The 20,844-nt window shown below is 54.5% G+C and overlaps 2 protein-coding genes across 2 annotated transcripts in view; both read right to left on the bottom strand.

Annotated features, from left to right (window-relative positions):
- The window catches only part of LOC308610107 (E3 ubiquitin ligase RNF157-like), a gene marked incomplete at both ends in the record, with an annotated part of 314,581 nt that overhangs the window by 23,350 nt on the left and 270,387 nt on the right, over window positions 1–20,844 (bottom strand).
- On the bottom strand, window positions 13,359–16,311 carry LOC308610095 (forkhead box protein J1-like; the record flags this gene model as incomplete). Its single annotated transcript, XM_081259353.1, has 2 exons — window positions 13,359–14,126; window positions 15,814–16,311. The coding sequence occupies 2 exons, from the start codon at window positions 16,309–16,311 to the stop codon at window positions 13,359–13,361; spliced, it is 1,266 nt and encodes a 421-aa protein (XP_081115479.1).

Raw genomic sequence — 20,844 nt, 5'->3', positions numbered from 1 at the left:
CTTCTTGGTCTACCTCCTAAGGAGAAAAAAAAAAAAGATACACAAGAAATAACCAGTCTGTAGGCCACAGCTCCACCTGAAGATCAAGATACAGTGGAAACATTCCAGAGACTCTCTGCAAAGGGTCTCATGAGCTGCAGTTCGAGTGGCTTTAGCCCACAAGGAGAAAAGAGGTTTCCAGTCCCTTCTGAGAGGGGAAGGATCACGGTTGTGGAAGAAGATGAGTCTGGGAGAAGGGTCAGGTGCCCTCAGCATCCAGCTTTCACGTGGGTCTCAAAAGTCTCCGTGTGTCTTGCTGAGGATGCCCAGGAGGTCAGTGGTGCCATGAGGCCAGGATGGGATGTGAGAACGGGAGGAGAGCCCTGGTACAGGGGCTAAGGCTCTCAGATGGCCAAAGGATCCCACACGCAGAGCCTGTTCTCGGGGTCCTCCAGGCTGCCAGAAGATGAGCGTCTGCACTGCGTGTTCCGTCGACTGACCACGTTGTCGTCAGCCTGCCAGGCACCTGAGAAGAGGAAAGGAAGGTTACCGGACCTTTGGTTTGGTGTAGATGGTGTCTCTGGCAGGACAGTCCGGAGTTTGGCACGAAAACTGGCAAGATGCGCATTACCTGGAACTCCCACAGGGTGCAAACCACAGCACGTGAAACTTGGGAGCAGTGGCGTCCACTGGGCGAGGGACAGTCATGGCCACTGTGGCCCACTGATGGAGGGACATGCAGGATGGTCCTTGTTTTGTGAGCTTGCCGTAGGCTCCACCTTTGTATCTTTATTTGGTCTTGAAGTTTGCCTAAGTGTTACAGCGGACCAGGAAAAGAAACTGAGTCTGGCTGAGACTTTCACGAGAGCAGGAGGAGGTGAAGGGGAGGGAGAAGAGTGTGTTAATTTGGGCTCAGAGTTAGTGTTTGCTGTGGGGGCCAGGGTGGGGCAGGAAGGGACTGGCTGTCCAGCAGGGTGCCAGGGACCAAATGGCATGGCAGAGAACAGAGTGACAGCTGTTCCTCTCCTTCTGCACCTGAACAGCCCACCGAGAGTTGCTATCAGCTGGTGCCACCAACCCCAGGAGACATTAGCTCCAGAGCTTTGGGGTCCCCCGGGTACCATCCACGAAACTCATCATCTTCCCCCCTTGTCCTGCAGTTCCTGCACGAGAAGCACCCGCTGCCCATGCTGGAAACCCACTCTTGATGCTTCTCTCTCCTTCATGCTCTGTATCCAATCCACCATGACCTCCTGCTTGTTCAAGCTCTAGTAAGGTCTAAATCTGTAGTCAGAAAACCGGGATACAGCCCCAGCTTCTAACGTACTGACTGTGTGACCTTGGGCAGGTCACTGTACTTGGAGCCCAGGTTTTCCCATCCATCAGATGGGAGACAAGTACTTACTCCCCAGGGATGCTGTGAGACTAAGCGAGGTGACATGGAAGAGTGGTGAGCAGGGCACCTGACTCACAGAATGTGTGCGAAAACCATCCGCCCCCCAGGCCTTGTTCAGGCTACACTCATCTCCCCCAAGTCGTCCTCCCATCCCACAGACTGACTCCATCTGATTCAGTCCCCCCAGTGCAGCGAGATGCCCCTTCTGAAGGGAGAGGATGAAGCCCTAACCCCCTGAGTTTGGGGAAAGCCTTCCATTCTCTGGCCGAGGACTGCTGAGCTGCCTCTTCCAGCACCTGCCCCCAGAAGGCACCCCCTGAAGCCAGATGGGGTCCAGCATGCTCCGAAGTGTTCCCCCACTGGCCCGTACGACCACCCAATTTCTCATGCTGTGTGGAAATTGCTGGATCCTCCAGCACACGGTGATCTCTTCCAGGGCAGAGCCGAGAGCCAGGCCCTTCAGAGGGCTCAGTTCGTGGACGGAGCCACTGACCCTGGAGGGTGGGCGTGAGGCTCACTGTGTCACATTTGAGGGAGGCCACTCAGAAATGTCTGGGGTCAGCTTCAGGTTAGGCCAGCCCAAGACACAAAACCCTTTAATGGCAGAAGCACTGGGATTCAGCGGGTATAAATTGTGTATACCCATAAATGTCCTGGTGTGCTAATCCGCCCTAAGGCTCTAATAATAGTCTTGTGGAGGTGGACCCCAGGGGAAGGGGAGTGAGTGGGACAGGAAATGTTTAGGTATCTCTCACAGCCAGACGGAATGCGGGGATCTGTACTCCCTGGGGGTACCGGAGTCCGGCACATGGGTCCACAGTGCTTTACCGCTCTAAGGGTGACAGGATGAAGAGCAGGCAAGGTTGCCCTTTTAAGTTAGGAACCCCCAGATGAAATAAGTTGTTCCTTCATTTTATATAATTTGGTAGATCTCATACTTATTCCTCTGTGTTTAATGGGCAGGACTCCGGAACTGCGGCTGTTTGGTATGAAAGAGCAAAAGCAAATGGTAAAAAGGAGAGAAGACACACACACACACACACACACACACACGCACACGCACACACACACACACACAGAAAGTCAAATCAAAACACTGCCGCAGCCTCGCCGCCACCACCACTGGCTGCCAGGCTGCCTGGCTCTGAATTCTTGAGTCCTTGCTACAAACACCACCGGTCCAGATTCTGAGCCAGGGCTGAAAACTGGCTCCTTCTGAAACAGCCTCAAGACTCAGACCTGAAGTCTCTGATCTCCCCAGCTTCTTAGTACAGTCGGTGGTGCTCTTTCCTCTAAAAAGGCTTCTGCCAGACCCTCGGCGAAACCCTGCTGCTCCGTGCATCCTGGATGCAGAAGGTAAGCGTGGAAGGCGCAGGAGGACTTCCTGAGCGAGTGCTGCCATTCTGTCCAGCCCTCAGCCAGAAAAGGGAGCCTGGAGATTGAAAATCCTTCACAGGAGGTAGAGAAAGGTGGTTCCCACTTAATTCCATCCTCAGGCTCAGAAACGGGGGAGTGAGGAGACCTCTAGAGGCAGATTTGGGGAGCACATCTAGGGGGATTCCACACACCTCTTTCCTGCCTCTACCCAGCCACTAATTAAATTTAAGGTCTGTAACAGTTCCACCATCTTGTAGAGTTTCTCTCCAAGAAAAGAGAAAGTTAATTGCGATTTTTCCTTAGTATCTGCGAAGCATAACCCTTCCTAGTGGCGTCTTAGTCTTGGGTTATTTCAGGTCTCCATAAGTACTTTTCTTTGTTTTGTTTTTGGCTGTGCAGTGGCTTGGAGGATCTTAGTCCTCCGACCAGGGATTGAACCAGGCCACTGCAGTGCAAGTGCTGAGTCCTAACCACTGGACGGACAGGGAATTCCCTCCATAAGTACTTTTAGATTTCATCGGTATGCCCACTCCTGTCCAATGCCATCATTTAAAAACATCTGTATCGGGCTTCCCTGGTGGCGCAGTGGTTGAGAGTCTGCCTGCCGATGCAGAGGACACAGGTTCATGCCCCGGTCCGGGAAAATCCCAGATGCCACGGAGCGTCTGGGCCCGTGAGCCATGGCCGCTGAGCCTGCGCGTCCGGAGCCTGTGCTCCGCAATGGGAGAGGCCACAACAGTGAGAGGCACGCGTACCACAAAAAACAAAACAAAACAAAACAAAAACATTTGTATTTCCACTAATAAACTCAAATTATCTTTGCTTTTTCCCATCACACTCCCCAGAGCCTTTTCACAGAATTGTCACTGGTCCCCTGGCCACTATCCTGACGCCTGTGTGATACTCCATCAGGTTCCTTGGGGCCCCGTCTACCTAGCATGGCCTCACGCTTCTAATCGGCTCACCACCTACAATGGTCAACTCAGATTTCCTCCCTTTGAGAACCTTGCAGAACAATCTCAGAACATACCATCGCCCCCCCCCACCTTGGTCTCAGGGCCAAAGAAGACCCAGAGGCTTCTTAGCGGAAGAGGTGCTGGAATGACACAGGTGCTTTCTCAACATCACTCCCACAAGGCTGATGAGAGCAGCGAGGATGGGGACCTGAGCCATCCTTGCCGCGAGCTGGGGCTCCTGGCAGAGCACCTGTGGGCCTGGGGAGGGTGGACCATGGGATGCTCCCCGGGCTCCCTCCTTGTGGGCACTCCGTGAGGGGAGTGGCATCCATGTGGGGAGGGAAACAGCGTGGAGAGGGAGACCAAGTGCCTGAGAAGCTGTCCTGACGGCCAAGCCAGCCTGAGGCACCTCAGTCATAGGATGGAACTTTGAACTTACAGCTGAGCCTTGTGAGGTCTGTTGATTCCACGGGACCTACCACAGTGGATGCTCCTGTCATTAACCTGACATTAACCCGACAGATGCTTCCAGAGAGTTCCCCAGCTCTTTACTACCTGTGTGACGCTAACAGCAGAACCCGAGAAACATTTTACCAAGAGAGCAGATGCACTTTCCTTCTCCCGTAAGAGCCCTTGAGACCTCGGGGTGAGGCTACGATGCGACCTTCAACTCCCTCTCCCGGCAGCCGCCACTGTCATTCGGTTTCATGTCTGGCCTGAACGGTGAAGCCAGTTTAATCTGAGAATGGCTGGCTCTCGAGATCACCATAAAGAAGCCCAGGCATTGTTTTCCTTCCAGGTCTCGCTCCCCTGCCGCAATCCCAGAGTGGAATAAACATCCACCAGCAGGTTGGCCGGAAGCAGTTAGGGAGAGGAGGAAGCACAAGGCCTGGGGTCAGTTTCCACCAGCATGGGTGGCTGAAAGAATTCCCAGGAGCTCTCTCTGCCCAACACGGGTGTTGGTGGGGAGCCACTGCAGGGAGGCAGGAGCCTAGATTCCTCTCTTGAAACCCAGTGAGCGGCTGGCCGGCACAGCTGCCACAGACTCAGGGCGGAGTGAGGGCAGAGATGGCATCTTCCCCAACTAGTGACCAAAACAAATCCTGCCTGTAACCTTTGCCACAGAAGCATCCCCGCTTTTGTGGAACAGGGATTAATCTAGTCTCACAAATATGTTTTTTCCTGGAAAATTTCAGCATATTAAATACAGGCTCTTGCCAGTTAGGACCGGAAGCCTCAGCGAGGGCCCCTAGGATGTGCGTGCGCCCAGCAAGCTTGGGGTTGGGTGTGGGTGAACATGAACTTTCACATGAGTCTGGATAACCTAAATGAGTTTCAAAATAAACAAACTGGACAGACAGACGTACATTTGGCAAAAAGACATGAGAAACAAATGGACAGGCAGAAGCCAGGTAAAGAGTAGGAAGGCAGGAAGTGAAGTGTACCCTGGACCTCAGCCACTCTGGCCCAGGCCTGGCTGGGTCAATGCTAAGTGGGAAGGGACCGGAGAGCCCCTGGGAAGGCCGTGGGAGGTGTCTCTGGGGATTATGGCTTCCTCCACCACAAGCCTTCATGGGGCCAGAGGGGTGAGGACCTGGGTCTTTTGCAATCTGATGGAGAGTGGCAACCACAGGAGTTTGTGTCCCTCCAGCACCTGTAACCACGTCGCCAAGAGAGTAAAGCACTGGACCCATGACGGGACGTGGCTGTCCTGAAGCTTAAGTATGTCCAGGGCATGTTTAAGAGATTACAAACCACGCAACATGAAGGCAGTCTCTGCTGTGAACCCAGGAGGGGCAATTTCGACCTAGTCCACCGGGCAAGATGTGGCTTTAGAGCCATGGTTGGTGAAGCCCTTGGTGAGCACGGAGCAGAGAGACATCAGTGCGCAGAGTGTGACTGACAGGTGGGCTCCTCCTGAGAACTCATCCCGGATTCAGTTTAGTGTCATGAGAAGGAATAAGGGGCACGTTGATGGCCCTGATGGAATTTATAGAGTTAGGGCTCCAGGGAGAAGAGTCACCCTCGACCCCTGATCGTTCCTTTGGGATCCAAATCTAGGGAGCACAAGGCAACTGGTGGTCGCCCAGGGCTCACTGGGTCACAGAGCTAGTCTATAAAATGCAGGCTTTGAAATTCCTCTCTGATCCTAACTAACCACTCTCCTCTGAGGGGCTACAGGTTCCCTTTTCAAGGGCTCAGGCTCTCTTTCCAAGACCTTATGACAGAGGCCGTGTCTGCCTTAAACTGCCTGTTGATGGAAACAAGACCAGGCCCCCTGCCATGGGATCTGCAAGATCATGATGGAGGGGGCACGGTCAGGCCAAATCGGAAGGCTTTGGGGGTATTTTTGCGCCTTTCTCCATGCCCAAATAGATTCGTTTAGAGCAGAGTCGCTCTTTGCCCAAGGACTCTCCCGAGGCCGCCTCACTTCCTTTCATCAACTGGCTCCCAGCACCTTAGCAAAGCCCATGCCTTCATGCAGGAACTGCAGGGCAGGAGATGGGTGTCCCAGGGTGAGAGCAGGGGTGTGAGCACGGGAGCGTCTCCCACCAAGTTCATGTTCAGCAGACTGCCACTCACCGGGTAAGCAGACCGCAGAGCACAGCTTATTGTCCAGTGCTTTCATGCTGGCAATGTCAAAGTCATTGTTATTGTCACACTCAATACCTAGAAATGCGAATGTCCTCTGGCCTGTAATGGAGTTAAGGCAGTTTGAGAGGACCTGGCTGTGTTTTTCTCTGCTTTGCTGTCCTTAAAATAAAAATCTTAAGGATGGAGACAAAAAACATCAAATCATATGTTAAAAAAAAGACAATAATTAAGTAGGGAGAGTGGACAATAAAGGAAACTGTGTGGGTACATTTGTGTTCTCGCTCTGTTCTGCTCTGTTTCCTTAACTGGCCCCTTTCCAGCCTTTGTTCCTGGGAAATCAGGCACTGGGGAGGACTGTGGGATTCGGACACACAGACCTGGGCCCACAGCAGAGCTAAGCCAGGCTGGAAGAGCTAGGAGAGCCACGGGGGAAGTGACCCCAGGCTCCGGCCTGTGTCTGTCGGTGCATGTGGGGTGTGTTTATGACCACAAGGCTCTGCGAAATGACTAATACATAAAATGGCAATTAAAGCTCTTTGGTCCCGTAATTTTGCACCTCAAATCAAAGAATTGCATCGCTTGCAAAATTATGATTTATTTTCTTTGAGACTTAATTTGCTATTCTGAGTATGTTTTAAGGGGCTGACCAGAAACCTACAGTCGTGTAAGATGGGAAGGGGACAGTTTTAGGTGTTATTTTTTCAAGCCCCCCACCCGTTTTTTTTTTTTTTTCTTGGTGAAAGGCAGAGGAAGAAACATACATCTACTGTGTACAGCATGTCAGGTGGAAACCACATATGGAATGTCAGGCGGAAACCACGTACTGCCCTGTGCCTTTTAGAAGCAAATATTCTACTGGGGACGACAATCACAATGGAGAACTCGGAGCCTTGCATCCTGAAGACATCAACCGAGGGGAGGTAGCGCCCAACCCCGGCTTGGTTGGCGTGCGCGGGTGACAGAGGCACAGCCTGGGCGACCACCCCTCCTCCGGCACTACTTGGCCAGGAGAGCGTGGTCATGTGCACATGTGCACCCCCTGCACACCACACCAACCACCAAGCAACTGCCATGGCCAAAGCAGAAGCGAATAGCATGACATCTGCATCCAGGCTGGGATCCAGGTTTGCTCTAGAGGTTGCCCTTCTGTGGAGGCACCTCAGAGGAGCAGACGGAAGAGACACCGGTTCCTGGGACGCCTGGTCCTACAATCCCAGGTGGGATTCCCAGCTCGCCTAACCCCCCCCACCCGCCACTTCCTTGCTCTGTATGTAGGTCCTTCCTTCGCTTCTCGGCTTACTAGAAACAAACTTCTTCCGACTGAAGATATGATTGACCTTATTTACAAAACAGAAATAGAGTCACAGGTGTAGAAAAAAAACTTATGGTTATGGCGGGGGGCAAGGGAGGGGAGGGATAAATTGGGAGATTGGGATTGACATATACACACTACTATATATAAAATAGATAACTAATAAGGACCTGCTGTAGAGCACAGGGGAACTCTACTCAGTACCCTGTAATGGCCTATATGGGAAAAGAATCTAAAAAAAGAGTGGATATATGTATATGTATAATTGATTCACGTGGCTGTACAGCAGAAACTAACACAACATTGTAAACCAACTCTTGCAATTAAAAAAAAAATATCTACTTGAGGCCTGAACGATGGTAAAGAGACTCGTTCCAATAGCCTACAAACACTAGTGCACGCTGAGCTGCTAACGTCTCTTCACCTCACCTTTGCTGTGCCGCCAGGGCTGTGATCCTTCTGCTACTGTAACACCAGCCGTTTTCTTCACTAAAGCAGGAAAACCTACTGCCTAACAGTCGGTTCCCCCAAGGGGAGGAAGCTGTTCTCCTGCTGCAGATGAACTTTGGGGCTGCTAGAGCAGTTCTGTGAGACTCAGCTGAGAAGCTGAAGCAGGAAGGAAGGTGATGGTAGTTGCCCAAGAAGCTTCAGGATCTACTCAACGTAGATGGAGAACTCCATGTATCTTCTGCAGCCTTGGCTCAGAGGCCCAGAAAGAGCCAGGAAGGCTGCTGAGGTCCTTAGATACCCTGCTTCGTTTGATATTCCATCAAGAAGACGACCTTTCCCCAAAGCCACACCCTTGAGCAGTGCCACCAAGTCACACCAGTGCCCCTTTCTCTACCCTTCAGAGAATACCCGGGAAAGAAATATAATAAAAGGGAGCAAAAGACCAGGTCTTTTACCATCTTCTTGTGTGGGTGATCTGGCCTCTTCTTCTAGAACATCATTTCCCTAGGACAGAAGGAAGGCACTGTGAGTCCATAAAGCAGTGAAATGAGTCTACTGATTGTCAGAAGACAGAACTAATCACCCTCATGGTATCCATATATTTCCTGTCCCTGTGAGATGGCTGGGAGGCCCAGCAGAGGCAGATTTTGCTTGGCGAGGCAGGATCGGCCCATAGGGACCAGGTCTGAGGCACGTTCCAGAGGGACCAGGTCTGAGGCACCTAACAGAGGGACCGTGGGACTGTCAGGAATAGCCTTGGTAATAGTTCAGCTCACACTGTTTCTCTCAGGTGGAAATAAAAGTTGTCAAATGAAAAAGCAAACCGTGAGATCATAAAACTTTCAGGAACCCTTTAGGATCCCCAGTCCCATCCAGATACTCCTTTGAGAATATCTGGCTCAAGAGAAAGTTGTAGAGTCCCCACTGGGAGCTGGGCATTCCATATACTTCAGGCACACCTCCGTCAGAGCACTTCTCACGCTGAGTTATAACTCTGATTCCTCCATCAGATGGAGCTGCGGAATGGGTGGGATGGGTGGATTGGGGGTGTGGGCAGGCAAAAGCCATGTCACTCGGTCTTTGTGTCCCCCAGTGCCAGGAAGATGTGAGATGCCTGTGCCAGGTAAATACTAAGTGAATTGGAGGACAAACACCTCTCAAGGGTCTCGCCTGGAAGACTTCCCTCTGGAACTCACCCCACGCCTATTACACTGAGACCAGCACCCTCTGCTAACCGGACAGTCCCTCTGCTCTGCACCCTGCCTCTAACAGATCCAAGAGCACCACCTTGGAAGGCTTCTTCCAGAAGAGCCCCCATCCTATTTGCATCCTGTGCCAGCGCCGGCAGTCCCTCTGACTGTGGAGGGGCACCAGCGTCCACCTTGCTCTTACCTCTGCATCCTGCTCTTCAGCGGTGGCAACGAGGCCCGCAAAGTTGCAGTCTGGAGACGCCGCTGGTGTCACCTGCAAAGGAGCAACAAAAGTCAAGGTGCAGATGCCACCGGCTCTCCTACCCAGCTCGCCCGGCAGCAAACCCAAACCAAGTCCTCAGGACAGAAGTGGTGCCACATGGAAGATCACATCTGAGGGAGTGTGATTCAACAACCCGGTACCGTGTTTTCCAGGGCTCCCCTCCCGAGCACTGGGGGGCTTTGCCGATCTCCCTGGCAGGCCCTGGACTGAGCTCCTTGGGACTCAAGTACACAGCAGAGCAGAGCGGGGAGGGCGATCCCATGCTCCTCTCTTACGTCTCCTTCTTCTGAGGGGGTCCTGCTGGCGGCCCGGGGGCAGGGGACAGCCTCCCCGTCCTCTTCCGTGCCAGGGGCGATGTAGGAGCCGGACATGGAGGAGACGGTGTCGGTGCTGATCTGGGAGGACATCATGGACATGACCTTCCTTCTTCACGTCTGGGTCCCCAGTATGTTGAGGGGGGCAGAGGCGGGGAGAAGACTGTTTCCTGCCCTCAGCTCAGCTCTTCAGGAGGCCTGGCGCATTTGCTTCAGGCCAGCATGGAATCCCATCGCGGGGGCCTTCCCGTCACTGGAGCTGGGGGTGGCCTGTCCCGTGGGCAGACGGCGAGGGTCCCCAAAGACTGAGTTCCTGAACATTGCCCCTCATCCCTTTCCTGGCTGGCGATACATGGGGGAGGGAGGATTGGGAAGAGGTGGAAAGTGAGGAGACAGAAAGCTGGCTTCTTGCTTTGGGAAGGGACTGTACCACACCTGAGGGTGAAGTGGCTGAAGGGCTTCTCACCTCAAAAGTGGAGATCAAAGGAAATGCGAAACCTGCGCAGAGAGCTTGAGTCATGGGCTCAAAGCCACACAGGGCAAAAGAGAAAGGACAGCTCAGTGCAACATGGGGTCCTGGATTGGGATGCTGGAATGGAGAGGAGCATTACTGGGGTGATCTGCAAGACGTGAAGGGGGTCTGCGGTTACATGGGATTACCAGGTCAGTGTTCATTTCCTGATTGTGATGGTGGTACTGGGATTAAGGAGGCGTGTCCTTGTTCTAAGGAAACACACACTAAAGTATCTAGTGCTAATGGGGCAGCCTGTCTGCAACTTACTGTTAAGGGCGCAAAGTATATATTGACTGGGATTACATTGAATCTCTAAATAAATACGGAGTCACTGAACGTTTTTTGAAAAAGCCACCCAGCCAAGGGCCGGGGCAGGGATGAATAGGAGGGACAGGATCCACTCACGCTTCCCGCCCCCTCCACCGCCAACCCCCAAACGCTGCCTGCTGAAAGGGTGTGTGAAGCCCTGTGTTCTGGCCGCTTCGGAGCCCCCTCTTAGCTTTGGCTGCTCGTTGGCAGCATCCATGGACCCTTAAAAGTGCCAGTGTTTGGGTCCCAGCCCCAGAGACGCTAGTCCCAAGCATAGGGATTTTCAGGAGCTCCTGGGGATTCTTCCTGGCAGCCAGAAGCTTCTTCAGCCTCTCCTTACCTGGCAGGCAGTTCTGCCAGCCCCTGACCTTGCCCCTCTTCCCCCAGCATGGGCCCAGGCAACGGGTGAGGAGGGGGGACAGTGAAGGGCCCCACCTGTCAATCCAGGGTGTACCCCTTTTGGCGGGGGCTGGAGGCTGAGCCTGGGGACCAGTGGAGAGGCTGGAGCCCCCATGTTCCCCCAGTGCTGGGGAGCGTGGGCAGGAAGGCCGGAGGGTGGTGGGGAGAGGGAGGGAGTCGTTGCTTAGGGGGTGAAGGGAGTCTCAGAGGGAGGTTGGGGCAGCCTCCTCAGCAAGCGGTGGGAAGGCGATGGGCTGCCTCCTGAGCTCTGTAAGGCCCCAACCCGGCTGGCCCTGCAGTGTGTGCACCCTTCTGAAATATTTGGAATAATTAGCAAGGGAAAGCAGCAAGTTGGCGGGGGAATGCCAGGTTGTCCTGGAGCCAGCCTCGAATGCAAGGAAAGAAAGGGGCTTCAGGAGAAAGGGGCCCGTGGAGGCTGGGCAGGATTGTGTAGGACAGTGCCCATTTGTGTGTGTGTGAGTGTGTGTGTGTGTGTGTGTGTCTGTGCGCACGTGCACGTGAGTGCTGGGGGAAGGGGCTGTGCACCACAAGGGTGTGCTGGCGGGGCCAGGTGCGGGCTCGGGGGAGAGATGGGTTCCAGGCAAAGCTGGGGTGAGGGGGTTGAAAGGTGCCTGCTGAGTGTCACATATTTGCTGTGCCTCAGTTTCCCCATCAGAACTCTAGTACGTTGATTCCTCACAGGCTGGAGCTGTAGGGCCTAGGCACTCCGTCTTCCGTCTGCCCTGATGGCCTCCCTCAGCCCCAACCTGCATTGGAGGGAAGGCCCTGGGTGGGGTGAATGAACCCCAGGGTGGCAAGTGGGGCCCCAGGGGCTGGGGCCCTCTGACGTCACACCCTGTCCCTTCAGGAAGGGACCAAGGGAGGGAGGAGCTGGAGACAGGACCAGGCGAGGACCGCAGGTGAGTCTGGGCAGGCCCTCAACTTGGGCGAGGTGGGGAACGTGAGCCGAGCCCTGGGCAAGAACGGCCTTTGTGAGTGAGTCCCCAGGGCCAGGGAGGGGGCTGTGCCTCCTTTGCCGCCTGCTCCTCGGGGCTGTGGGTACAGTCTCCCCATTGCACATATAGAGGTGCCGAGGCCCTGGCTGCAGGGGACCCCCGAGGGCCGCCTCTCAGCCCCTTTCTCTCTGGGGACCCAGAGATCATGAGGAGTGCATCAGGGGACACTCTGCAGGCCTTTGGTGCCCGCCATCTTGCTCCCAGCCATTCCCCCTTGGGCCGTGGCCTCCCCAAAACTGGCCCATGCTTTTCCCAAGAGAAAGTTGCAAGCAGGTCCATTTTGAGACTTTTTAAAACTTTATTTTTAAAAATGTTTTTATTGTAAATAACTTTCTATGAAAAAGGTTAAAATGCCCGATGGGTTAGGAGAGTGGATGTGGGATGCAGCCCAGGGCGTTTATGGTGGAGCAAGACACTCCCCTGCAGGAGTGCAAGCAAGGGCACGGGGCCATCCCCCCATTCCTGATCCCAGTAGTTCTAGCAAGCACTGCGTCCCTCCCACTTAAGCCTCAGCAATAGCTACACTCACTACATTAGTCTGTCTGTCCCCTTTCCCTCTGCAGCTTGGCTGCCCCAGCCCCTAACCCCCAGATCCCCATCTCCCCGCTGCTCTCAGCCTCAAGTTGGGCTCAAAGATTAGGGACACATGCCCTCTGCCCCACCTCTAGGGATGAAGCCAGAAGATCCCAGAGGCCTTAGAAAATCTCCTGGATCCACCCAGCACCCCGGCCTCCTTTCTGTCTCCTCTCTCTTCCCCCCTCCGCCTTGCTCCTCCTCACAGACTGCCGGGAGAGGCCTCTTGGGTGTTAATTTGCAGTCACCTAATCAGCATTTGTTGTACCAGGGAACTTGCTCTGGATAGAGACCTGGGGAGGAGAGCAGGAGAGAGAGAAGCTTTGAAGCTAAGGTGTTCTGGGGCGGGCCCTGTACTGATGTTTCCAGCTTGGCCAGGGCCCCTCCAAGCTGCAGCTCTCATAGTGCAGGGCCCTTAGCGTGTCTCTGGGGCAGGGAAGAAGTGGATCAATGAAACACTGTGTGTATGGGGGGCTGGGGAGCGGAGGCAGCAATTTTGGTCCTGGGCCCCAATTCTCAGCCTGCTGGACTAGAATCTGAGGATGGCCTGGGCTGGGGGCCGTGTGGCCTGGTGGGTTGACCTGGCCCAGCCCCTGCCTGGGTGGTAGGGTGTCCATGGGCCTGCACTGGCGGGGAGGGGGGCAGTCTGGGCCCAGACTTCGGTGCTGTCTGGAGGTGGGGCAGGGCCTGGCTTCTTACAAGAAGGCGGCCAGGCTGGCCCAGTCATGCAGGTCAGAGGCCAGTGTGGCATCCCCGGCCTCAAAGAGGGGCTCGGGGGGCAGGGAGCTACGGGTGCTCTCATCCCAGGGGTGCTCCAGGAAGGATGGGGCCAGGAAGGTCTCATCAAAGTCCAGGCTTTCGGTAGCCTGCTCCACTGGAGGCCCCAAGGTAACAGGGCAGTCGATGTGGTGGCCATGGATGGTGAGGTCCACGTCCCCGTGTGAGGCAGGGCTCAGCGGCGGGATCAGCTCCGAGGTCTCCAGCGTGCCCAGCTCCCCGTCCAGCGTGCCAGCGTCCAAGATGGCCTCCCAGTCAAAGTTGCCCTTGAGGGGTTCCAGCTCAGCCTGCTCCTCCTGGGTCAGCAGCAGGGGGCTGGAGGGCCGCGGGACCTTGGCCTCCTGCTTGGGCAGCGGCTGTTGACGCTTACGCCCCAGCCTGCCCTCGCCTGCACCCCAGCCCGCCTCCCCAGTGGCCTCCTCGAACTCCCGCAGCAGCTGCTGGGCCTCGGCGCTCACGGTCAGTGGCCCGGCCCATGGGGCGGCGCTGGGCTCTGGCGCGGCCTGGCGGGCAAAGGCCGGGTGGATGTGGACTGGGGGCAGCCGCCGCTTCTTCAAGGCCCCACTCAGCAGCCGCTCGGCGTACTGGGGGTCGATGCGCCAGAAGCCCCCCTTGCCTGGCTCGTCCTTCTCCCGAGGCACCTTGATGAAGCCCTTCTTCAGGGACAGGTTGTGGCGGATGGAGTTCTGGACACAGGGAGATAGGAGAGAAGGAAGACAGCTGGGAGAGTGGGTGGGGTCAGTGATGGGGGGCTCCTAGCGCCACTGCCAGTCCCACCACCACCTTCTCTCCGATGGGGGCAGGGGAGACAGAAGCGCTGCTCTGAGCGGGAGGCTCTGGGACACCAGCCACGGGGCACCAGGAGCTGGGAGTGCTGTCGGGGGCTTTTGTTCCCATTTGCCAGGACATCTGCCTGCTCAGTCATCCGAGCCCTGAGCCGCAGGGTGGCTCTCAGTGCCAGCCTGTCCTGCCCTCCCTCCCTTACCCCGCTGCTTGCGGCCTCTGGTCAAAGGCCTTGGCTCCCCCAGGTCCTGGACAGCCATCTCCCTCTGCCTGGGCCTGGCTGGCCTTCTCTGTTTGTGAAATGAGTGAGTGGGTGTGAGGGTGTGTGTGTGTGGTGGGGGATGAAGTGTGGGAGGATCTGATGACTTTCCTTGTTTGTAGAGCCGCCTGCTGGCCTGGGCCCTCACCCACCATGTCCCCCTCCTCCCACCCCAGGCTCTGAGGCCTCAGTTGATTATTACCCAGCCAAGAGCATAGCGCTCATTCCTGGGGGCTCTCAGGCTTGGGGTAGGGTGGGGGGTGGTGGAGGGTCTCTGCTTTCTCACCAAGGTTACAAATGGTACCTGCCCCAGGGTCAGGGCCCAAGCAAACGTGGAATAGCTGTGATCACAGGAACTCTGATCCTGTGACCTGTGCCACAGGGAAGGATCTGTGCATCCTCAGGGTCTCTGTCCCCAAGTAGCCCCTGATCCTGATGGTCGAAGAGGCTGAGGGCAGTGTGTGCCCAGCCTGAATCACCATCCTGCCTTGTTCACGCCTGGGTGCACAGTCCAAACCACGCTGGGGCACAGGGGTCTGGGGCCTGGTGGGTGGGGCCGGCAGGTGAGTAGTGCGCCCTGGCAAGACTGGGAGGTTTACATGGTGGTCTGGGCCCCTTGGCTGCTCTGTGCCAGGTTCCGGAGACTTGGAACATGAAGCCAGTGTGGGAGGAAAGAGCCCCTGTGGAAAGCACGTGGCTGAGATAATTGTCCCCGCAGGGAGGTTGATGAGAAGAGGGGGAGGAGTGTAGGCAGGAAACTAGGGAGGGCTTGGGGTGGGGGCTGGCACAGCAGCTTTCGGAAGGCCCCGTAGCCCTTCCACTGGGACACAGATGGCCACCACACCCTGCAGCACACCCCTCTCCCCTCCCAGAGCCCCTCCAGCCAACTGAAAGCAGGCGGGATGCAGAGCCGGGCAGCAACCATGCTCTGCCTCCAGTCAGGCCCTGACAAACTGACCTTTAGGAGGGTAGTGTGTAGGAATTGCAGGACTTGGGACACAAATGTGTCCCTCAGTCCATCAACCTACCCTGGGGGGCTGTGTCCACGCATAGTTCAGCCCTGGTCTTTGGGCTGAGCCTGCCGGATGAGGGACAAGTTCTTTCCACTTGAACCTCTATGTCGGCACCCCTGCAGCCCTCTGAACATCCTCCCTCCTCCGTCTCTGAAGTCAAAGGGGCAGCAGTCCAAGCACTGGGCTCCCTTGAGGTCCTTCCTGGACGGCCTTCCTCTCTCGGGGCCCTGGCCGTACCGCGCCTACTTGGCCTGCGGATCTGGGATGTGAGTCCAGTGCGCGCGGGCATGGGCAGGGAGGGAGGGAGTGCCTCCCTACCTGCCAGGTGGGATCAGCGTGGCGGAAGTAAGAGAAGTTGTCCGTGATCCACTTGTAGATGGCCGACAGGGTGATCTTGGTGGCCTTGCTGGCCTGCATGGCCATGCAGATGAGCGTGGCATACGAGTAGGGCGGCTTCACGTGCGGGTTGGTGGCGTAGTCCACGTCGTCGGGAGGCGAGGCCTGCAGCCCCGAGGGGGCGCTCCGCGGCGTGCACAAGGACATGGGCTTGCCGGGTGTGTGCGGCTGCCCCAGGCAGGCGGGGTCCGCCGCCAGGGGAGACCCCGGCTCGGCCGAGCCTGACAGCTCGTGGTAGCCGTGAGGGTCGGTGTCCCCTGAAGGCAGGGCGGGGACCTTGGCTTTGAGAATGGAGAATTCCTGCAGCCACTGCAGGCTGGTCAGGCTGTCATTCAGGGCATTGGACTCCTCCAGGCCGCCTTCCGGTCCGGCCTCCTCCGCTGCCCCTGCTCCCGAGACGCGTAGCCAGCTCTCCGCCATATCTGCGGGCACTCTCCGAGGGGGCTGTCAACATCCACGAGCCGAGCCGAGGGTGACCGCCGAGCTCTCCGGCCCGCTGACTCCCGCGGCTTCAGTTACGCAGCCTCCCAGAAGCGGGCTTCCATCCCGCGATCTGGGGGTAGCCTCCTCCAAAGGGAATGTGGTGCCTGCGGGGACCAGAGCGGGAACTGAGCCCTCTTTCCCCACCCCCGAGGGGAGAGTGTGGGCGAGGGGGGAGGCTCTTACTAAAATCCTTCCTGCAGCTGGGGAGGATCTTTTACTGCCGAGGTCTGGGAAACAGAAGGTGTGCCCGGGGGTCCGACCCACACGGGGTTCGCCTCGCTCTTTTCCTCTTGGATCTTTTAGAGGAGACTTAATTAGCCAAACGAGGGAATAGTGTAGGGGCATGCGAGGCCACCCCTTTCTCCCTCAAAGCGGGGAATTAACCCCCCTCTCTCCGTCCACAACCAATGGAAATGGGGCGAGAGAGTCCAGGAGGGCAGTACGACGGGTCGGGGGGCGGGGGAGGTCGTCTGATCTTTGAAAAGGGATATTAGGATGGGGATCAAGGGGAAGGAAGGAAACAATACAGAGAGTTATAAGGGGGCGGGAAGTGAGTGTCCCCCAAACGCCTCTGATGTCAGTCCCCGGGCCCACCACTTCCGTCGGGGACGGATGGGAGAGCGGGCTGGTACTGACGCCCTCCCTTCCCACGGCCTGCAGCCCTCCCCGTCCCTTACCTGGCTCAGAGCGCAGCCCGGGCCAAAGGAAGGTTCTCAAAGAAATTCCTCCCACCGCCCACCCTCACCGCGGCTCTCTGCTCCCAGCTCGAGGGCCCAGCCAGCAATCCTCGTCGCCACTCACGCCCGCCGGCGCCTCTCTGAAAGCCAGCGGCCAGGGACCGGCACTCAGTAGCCGCTCACAAGGCGTCTCCTGCTGCCGTGGCGACGCCCCGCCCATATAAACGGTTTCCGCTTCTGCCATTGGCCAGGGCATCTCCAAAGAGACCGCGGGCTCTTAACCGCTCTCTCACGCGGTAACTCTCTTCCAGCTCCCTCCTGCCGCCCTCTCCCGCGCGCGACCCAGTCCCCTACCCGCCATCGCGTCCCGGCTCCGCGCATTCCCGCCCGAGGGCCCCGCGCAGGGCTCGGAGAGGCGCGCGGCTCGGCGCTCCCGCAGAGGCCCCGGGGCCCTCAGCGAGCAGTTCGCCGCGGGAACCGTACTCCGCCCCACCCCCTTCCCATCTGGGCTGCTCAGAGGTGGCGACGGCTCCTGGGACGCAGCCCGTGGCGCGGGGGCCAGGGCTGGGTGCATGCTTGGGGCTTTCCTTTCCTCTCCTCTGGGCTGCGAGTGGCACTTCCTCACGTTTCTGCGGCCTGTCCCTGTCTCCCGACCGAGTGTCGTCTTGGTGCCCGCAAGCAGGTCTGACTCTCCGATGCCACCTGCCGCTCAGGTCCGCAGAAACCGCAGCCCCGGTCGCAGACACCCCAAGGCGGCTAGGGTAATCCAGTGTTTCCCGGTAAGCGCTCCCTCCCCGCCCCGTCCTCAGCAAGATTCCCAGAAGCTGACATTCCAGAGGCTTCTTCGCAAGTGCTCTCCCTCCTTTCCAGATAGCCGAGGAAACAGAGCCGGTGGGTGAAACCCAGGAAAGCCGTGGACTTGCCAAATTCTGTGACTGGGGTCATTTGCCCCATTAATTTCACCAGCCTTTAAGTGACGCACTAACGGTGGACTGTGGTCCTTCCTCCTCCCCTCCCCCAGCCTCCCTCTAGTCACCAGCTTTCCTGCTCTTCAATTATTGAGGAGCAGCAGTTGGAAGTTCTCTGGTTGAAGGGGGTGGGTGGAGGTGAGGGCTCCTTATCAGGCCTCTGCGCAGAAGCTGTGCCCAGGGGATGGTACACCAGCTCCCACCCAGAAACATGTCTTTCCCTCTACCCCTTGCCCTCTCTCACTCCTCCATGTCCAGCTTGTCTTGAGTCAAAGTTTTTTTTTTTCTTCCCAAGTATTTATTGTTTTTATTTTTATTTTATTTTTATTTTTTATTAGTTTCTGCTTTATAACAAAGTGAATCAGTCATACATATACATCTGTTCCCACATCCCTTCCCTCATGCATCTCCCTCCCTCCCACCCTCCCCATCCCACCCCTCCAGGCGGTCACAAAGCACCGAGCTGATCTCCCTGTGTTCTGCGGCTGCTTCCCACTATCTATCTACCTTACGTTCCGTAGTGTATATATGTCCATGCCTCTCTTTCGCTTTGTCACAGCTTACCCTTCCCCCTCCCCATATCCTCAAGTCCATTCTCAAGTAGGTCTGTGACTTTATTCCTGTTTTACCCCTAGGTTCTTCATGACATTTTTTTTTAAATTCCATATATATGTGTTAGCATATGGTATTTGTCGTTCTCTTTCTGACTTACTTCACTCTGTATGACAGACTCTAGGTCTATCCACCTCATTACAAATAGCTCAGTTTCCTTTCTTTTTATGGCTGAGTAATATTCCATTGTATATATGTGCCACATCTTCTTTATCCATTCACCCGATGATGGACACTTAGGTTGTTTCCATCTCCGGGCTATTGTGAATAGAGCTGCAATGAACATTTTGGTACATGCCTCTTATTGAAGTATGGTTTTCTCAGGGTATATGCCTAGTAGTGGGATTGCTGGGCCATATGGTAGTTCTATTTTTAGTCTCTTAAGGAACCTCCATACTGTTCTCCATAGTGGCTGTACCAATTCACATTCCCACCAGCAGTGCAAGAGTGTTCCCTTTTCTCCACACCCTCTCCAGCATTTATTGTTTCTAGATTTCTTGATGATGGCCATTCTGACTGGTGTGAGATGATATCTCATTGTAGTTTTGATTTGCATTTCTCTAATGATTAATGATGTTGAGCATTCTTTCATGTGTTTGTTGGCAGTCTGTATATCTTCTTTGGAGAAATGCCTATTTAAGTCTTCTGCCCATTTTTGGATTGGGTTGTTTGTTTTTTTGGCTCTTGAGCTGCATGAGCTGTTTTTAAATTTTGGAGATTAATCCTTTGTCAGTTGCTTCATTTGCAAATATTTTCTCCCATTCTGAGGGTTGTCTTTTGGTCTTGTTTATGGTGTCCTTTGCTGTGCAAAAGCTTTGAAGTTTCATTAGGTCCCATTTGTTTATCTTTGTTTTTATTTCCATTTCTCTAGGAGGTGGGTCCAAAAGGATCTTGCTGGGATTTATGTCCTAGAGTGTTCTGCCTATGTTTTCCTCTAAGACTTTGATAGTTTCTGGCCTTACATTTAGGTCTTTAATCCATTTTGAGCTTATTTTTGTGTATGGTGTTAGGGAATGATCTAATCTCATACTTTTACAGGTCCCTGTCCAGTTTTCCCAGCACCACTTATTGAAGAGGCTGTCCTTTCTCCACTGTACATTTGTGCCTCCTTGATCAAAGATAAGTTGACCATATGTGCGTGGGTTTATCTCTGGGTTTTCTATCCTGTTCCATTGATCTATCTTTCTGTTTTTGTGCCCGTAAAACACTGTCTTGATTACTGTAGCTTTGTAGTGTAGTCTGAAGTCAGGGAGCCTGATTCCTCCAGCTCCGTTTTTCATTCTCAAGATTGCTTTGGCTATTCGGAGTCTTTTGTTTTTCCAAACAAAGTTTGAAATGTTTTGTTCCAGTTCTGTGAAAAATGCCAGTGGTAGTTTGATAGGGATTGTATTGAACCTGTAGATTGCTTTGGGTAGTAGAGTCATTTTCACAATATCGATTCTTCCAATCCAGGAGCATGGTATATCTCTCCATCTATTTGTATCATCTTTCATTTCTTTCATCAGTGTCTTATAATTTTCTGCATACAGGTCTTTTGTCTCCTTAGGTAGGTTTATTCCTAGGTATTTTATTCTTTTTGTTGCAATGGTAAATGGGAGTGTTTTCTTGATTTCACTTTCAGATTCTTCATCATTAGTGTACAGGAATGCCAGAGATTTCTGTGCATTAATTTTGTATCCTGCTACTTTACCAAATTCATTGATTAGCTCTAGTAGTTTTCTGGTAGCATCTTTAGGATTCTCTATGTATAGTATCATGTCATCTGCAAACAGTGACAGCTTTACTTCTTCTTTTCCAATTTGGATTCCTTTTATTTCCTTTTCTTCTCTGATTGCTGTTGGTAAAACTTCCAAAACTAAGTTGAATAAGTGTGGTGAGAGTGGGCCACGTTGTCTTATTCCTGATCTTAGTGGAAATGGTCTCAGCTTTTCACCATTGAGGACAATGTTGGCTGTGGGTTTGTCATATATGGCCTTTATTATCTTGTGGAAAGTTCCCTGTATGCCTACTTTCTGCAGGGTTTTTATCATAAATGGCTGTTGAATATTGTCGAAAGCTTTCTCTGCATCTATTGAGATGATCATATGGTTTTTCTCCTTCAATTTGTTAATATGGTGTATCACATTGATTGATTTGCGTATATTGAAGAATCCTTGCATTCCTGGAATAAACCCCACTTGATCATGGTGTTTGATCCTTTTAATGTGCTGTTG

This window comes from Mesoplodon bidens, assembly GCF_964165515.1.
Source record: "Mesoplodon bidens genome assembly, contig: HAP1_SCAFFOLD_150, whole genome shotgun sequence".
Lineage (NCBI taxonomy): Eukaryota > Metazoa > Chordata > Mammalia > Artiodactyla > Ziphiidae > Mesoplodon > Mesoplodon bidens.
Note: the sequence above shows the minus strand (reverse complement) of the source record. Positions and strands in the feature narration are given on the sequence as shown.